General features: G+C 37.4%; 1 protein-coding gene across 1 annotated transcript; it reads right to left on the reverse strand.

Annotated features, from left to right (window-relative positions):
* Positions 1–2,787: 2,787 nt before the first annotated feature.
* LOC104875763 (olfactory receptor 4A5-like) lies at positions 2,788–3,729 on the reverse strand. The gene has a single exon (XM_010643477.2). The coding sequence runs from the start codon at positions 3,724–3,726 to the stop codon at positions 2,788–2,790; it is 939 nt and encodes a 312-aa protein (XP_010641779.1). The 5' UTR covers positions 3,727–3,729.
* Between the last annotated feature and the right edge of the window lie 505 nt (positions 3,730–4,234).

The raw sequence follows: 4,234 nt of genomic DNA on the forward strand, positions 1-4,234 counted from the left end.
TCCAGTTTCTGTTCCAATACACATTCCAGCAATGGCCTCTTGAAACCTAGATGATGAGGCAGACTTATTTCAGGAGAAGACAAGGCCATATTTGCACTTTAATCAAGGTTTCCATTGTCTTGTTCTGAAAGTCAAGCACCTGTAGGACAACTGACATAGTTCTTTGTAACTACAAAACACTGGTGAAAGAAATCAAAGGAACGCAAAACACGAAGTATTTCACCACAGTCGTGAAGAAGACTCACTGTCATTAACATGTCCTATCTCCTCTGATCCATCTGCAGAATCAAAAATATTCTAAACAACAACCGACTGATTATATTTTGTAGAAACTGAGGAGCAAATTCAAGAATTTGTATGAAAATACAGAAGAAGTAGAGTAGATAAAACAATTTTGAAACAGATCAAAGTTGAAGAACTCTTACCACTAGATTTCTATACATAGCATAACATATACTATTACAGAAAATTTATAAGTAAATATATGAATAGACAGTAGATCCACACACTGGATGGGTGATTGGTATACAGAAGTGCAAAGAGATAAATACTTTCATTTTCAGAAGCAGTGCGGAGGTAATTGCAAATCCACTTGCAAAGAATAAACGCTGATTGATACCTTACACCACAAACAAAATTTAATCCAGAAATGATTTGCAGATCTAATATTGAACCAAAAAGTATACATGGTCTAAAGGGGAACATCAGAGAAGACTTTTGTGAGTTTGGATCGTACAAAGATTTCTTATACATGGCAGAAATGATGGACAAAATAGGGAGTTATTAATTGTACTACATAAAAGCTGATATTTTATTGAGATGATACCTTTTTTTCATTGTTTGTTGGACATTTTAGGTATCAATTACAGTTAAATTCATAATTGATATCTTGTACCTTTATATGATGTATCTTGGTTCTTATTTTTCCCCATTCCCCTCCACCCTTCCCTATTTTTAAAGACTTTGCTTCCATTTTTTTCTTTTTTGAGTGTATACTTTTTAGAGAATGAGAGAACAAATCACTGATGGGGCAAAATATGCACAAATCTTGAAGCTGATAGAGAACTTTTTCCAGGATGTATAAGAAATTCGACTATCAGTAGTAAGACCTCAATATAGAATGAGCAAAAGAATCTACTTCAACAAGATATAGAAAAGAAAATTAAGCACATGGAAAGATGCTCAATATTATCAGGCATTTAAAAATGAAAATTAAGACCATCAAAAGATATCACTACAACCAATTCAGATGGCTAAAATTTAAAGACCTCTAAGCTCTTACAAGGAGAGCAACAACCTAAAAATATCACTTTTACTAGTTGGAAAACAGTTTGGCCATTTTCTACAGTAAGTCAAATATATACTTACCAAGAACCAGTGTTTTCTGTTCCCAGATATTTATCCATTTAATGAAAACTTAAGATTAAGAGAAAGCTTATGCATTCACATACATTTTATATTATCACGTTAGAACAGATGCATTCATAATTTCAAATATCTGCAATGAACAAACATATCTCTACTTGGAAAATGGATTAAAAGGGTTAAACAAAACATATGTCTGTGAAATTTAACACCATTCATCAGTAAACATGAGTGATCTGCTAATATATGTAGGAATACTCTGAGACATCAAATAAGAAAGACACCAGATTCAAAGGACAGTATACTGTGCTGCTCATATTTGTTTATGCGGCATTTTGGGAAAGGCAAAATTAGGAGGACACAAATGCATCAGAGTTTTCCAGGACATATGGAAGGAGATAAATTGACTACAAATGTATAAGAAAATATTTTAGGGTGATAAACACTGAAAACATTTGACTGTGGTGTTCCACGAATGGTGGGTACTTGTCAGAACACGACAATTCCAACTAGGCTCCTTATGGCTTTCTGAAACAAAATATCAAACTGTAATAAAAATTTTCAATCTGGTTTCCTCATCAACTGGATCTCATAAAAAAATGCTCGCTGATGATATTTTTAGCCGAAGAGAATATCACTTTTTACCCAGAAACTCTGACCTGAAAACACATAGGTTTTTTTCCCTCATTGAGTTTATTGGTACATTTTAGGTCTACAGTACAGTTACATTCATTATTGGGATCTTGTACCTTTACATGACAGGTCTTGGCTCTCGTTTTTTCCCCTTGTCCCTGCCCTCCCTTCACCCCCTCCTCGCCTCCCCATTTACAAACACTTTATTGCCATTTTTAAATTTTCTCATATTTTTTCTTTTCCCTTATTACCTTTCCCCTACCCTTCCCACTTTTCCTACACCTTTCACATTGTCAATTAACACATAGGTTTTGAACCTGAAAAATAAAAGCAATCCTATAATAAAGTTCATAATGCAGTTAACAAATCTGCTATGCTGATCAAATAATGAAAGTGACAAGTTCAAAACTTCTTATAGTCCCAGAATTTAACTGAGCATTAGACATCTTCCTTTTTATGAAAGTGGGCCATTTCCAAATTTCCAAAGGTAGCTTCTTTCTTATTTGAAAAGAAGGAAAACAATTTTTTACAAGTCCTATTTTAATCTAAACTGAGAAGAACAGCAAGTAAGAAGGTACGCTGTGCTTAGGTTTGTCCTCATCTTCACTTGTAAAAGAACAAAGAGTGGGACTTTTACCACATCTTCTACAACTCTACTACAATAGTTACGACACAAAGGAAAACTTGTTCTTCTTTAATGGTTTTGTATACATACAACGGTATAGCCTCACACTATCTGGTGAGGTGACAGCATCATTAGTTATCAGCTTTTACTGCATGTTCCCTACATTATAATTTGTAACAGCTTCTCTGCATAGTTAAATTCTTACACCAGAGTTTTCTCATAGAATTATGGATCTCTGAATTTCTCAAAGTGTATATTAAAGGATTTAACATAGGAGTAACCAGTGTATAAAAAATGGCTATGAATTTATCAAAGGGAAAGGTGGAGACAGGTCTGACATACATGAAAATGCAGGGAACAAAAAAGAGGACAACCACAGTGATGTGGGAGCCACAGGTAGAAAGGGCCTTGCGCCTCCCTTCCTGACTGTGAGTCTTAAGGGAGGTGAGGATGATTCCATAGGAGATGAGGAGAGGATAAAGATCCATACAGTTGGCTCCACTGCTGGCCACTACAGTGAGGCCAATCAGGTAGGTGTCAGTGCAGACAAGCTCCAGTAATGGGTACATGTCACAGAGAAAATGATCAATGATATTGGGGCCACAGAAGGGGAGACTATATGCAAATGCAAGTTGAATCACAGAGTGTGAAAATCCTCCAGTCCAGGACACTACCAAGAAAAGGATGCAAACCTTTCGGTTCATGATGGTCAAATAGCGCAGAGGCTTACAGATGGCCACATAGCGGTCATAGGCCATTGCCACCAGAAGGAAGATCTCAACACCTGCAAACAGGTGCTCTGTGAAGATCTGGCCCATGCAGGCTGAGAAGGAAATAGTCTTTCTATCACTGAGCAGGTCTTTCAGCAACTTAGGTGAGAACACAGTGGAATAAAGAGCATCTAGCAGTGACAGATTGGCAAGGAAGAAGTACATTGGGGAGCCCAAGGAAGGGCTGGTAAGGACAGTCACCACGATGAGCAGGTTGCCCAGCACTGTCACAATGTAGATGAGTAAAAACATGACAAATAATGCTGTTTGTGCACTGGGATCCTGAGTGAGGCCCAGGAGGACAAATTCTGTGACATTATTCCTGTGTCCCATTCAGTCTTCCAGAAGGCTTGCTTCAGAGATGAGAGCTCAGGAGAACAGGACCTGACAGGAAATAGTGACCGGGACTATGTCACAGTCTGCCACAGAGGAGTCTTCGTCACCATGTACCCCACAGTGGTGAACACACAGTAAACGTTTAGTGATCATCCCTGGAGGCCCTCTTCCAAATAGCCCGCTAGACCTGTTGCCAATTCTATTTCTCCCTGGATGATGTTGTTGGGGCTACCAATCAGAGATTCTTTTTCAGTGGATATTGGGAGAGAGGAAAGGTGAAGGCATCATGGACATTCATACATGTCACACTTTCTTTCAAATATGTTACTTCATGATACAGAAATCAGAAAGGACAAAGAGGAGAAACATTTTTGCTTTCAAGAAATGTATTCTTTAGCCATGGAAATGAATACTAAATATATTCACTGACATTGATTCAGTCTGTCTCATTGATAGCTTTTGTAGGGAATAACATTACAAGATAATCTGTGCCACACTGAAAGTG

This window comes from Fukomys damarensis, unplaced genomic scaffold (genome assembly GCF_012274545.1).
Source record: "Fukomys damarensis isolate Sample0158 unplaced genomic scaffold, DMR_v1.0_HiC HiC_scaffold_73849, whole genome shotgun sequence".
Taxonomy (NCBI): domain Eukaryota; kingdom Metazoa; phylum Chordata; class Mammalia; order Rodentia; family Bathyergidae; genus Fukomys; species Fukomys damarensis.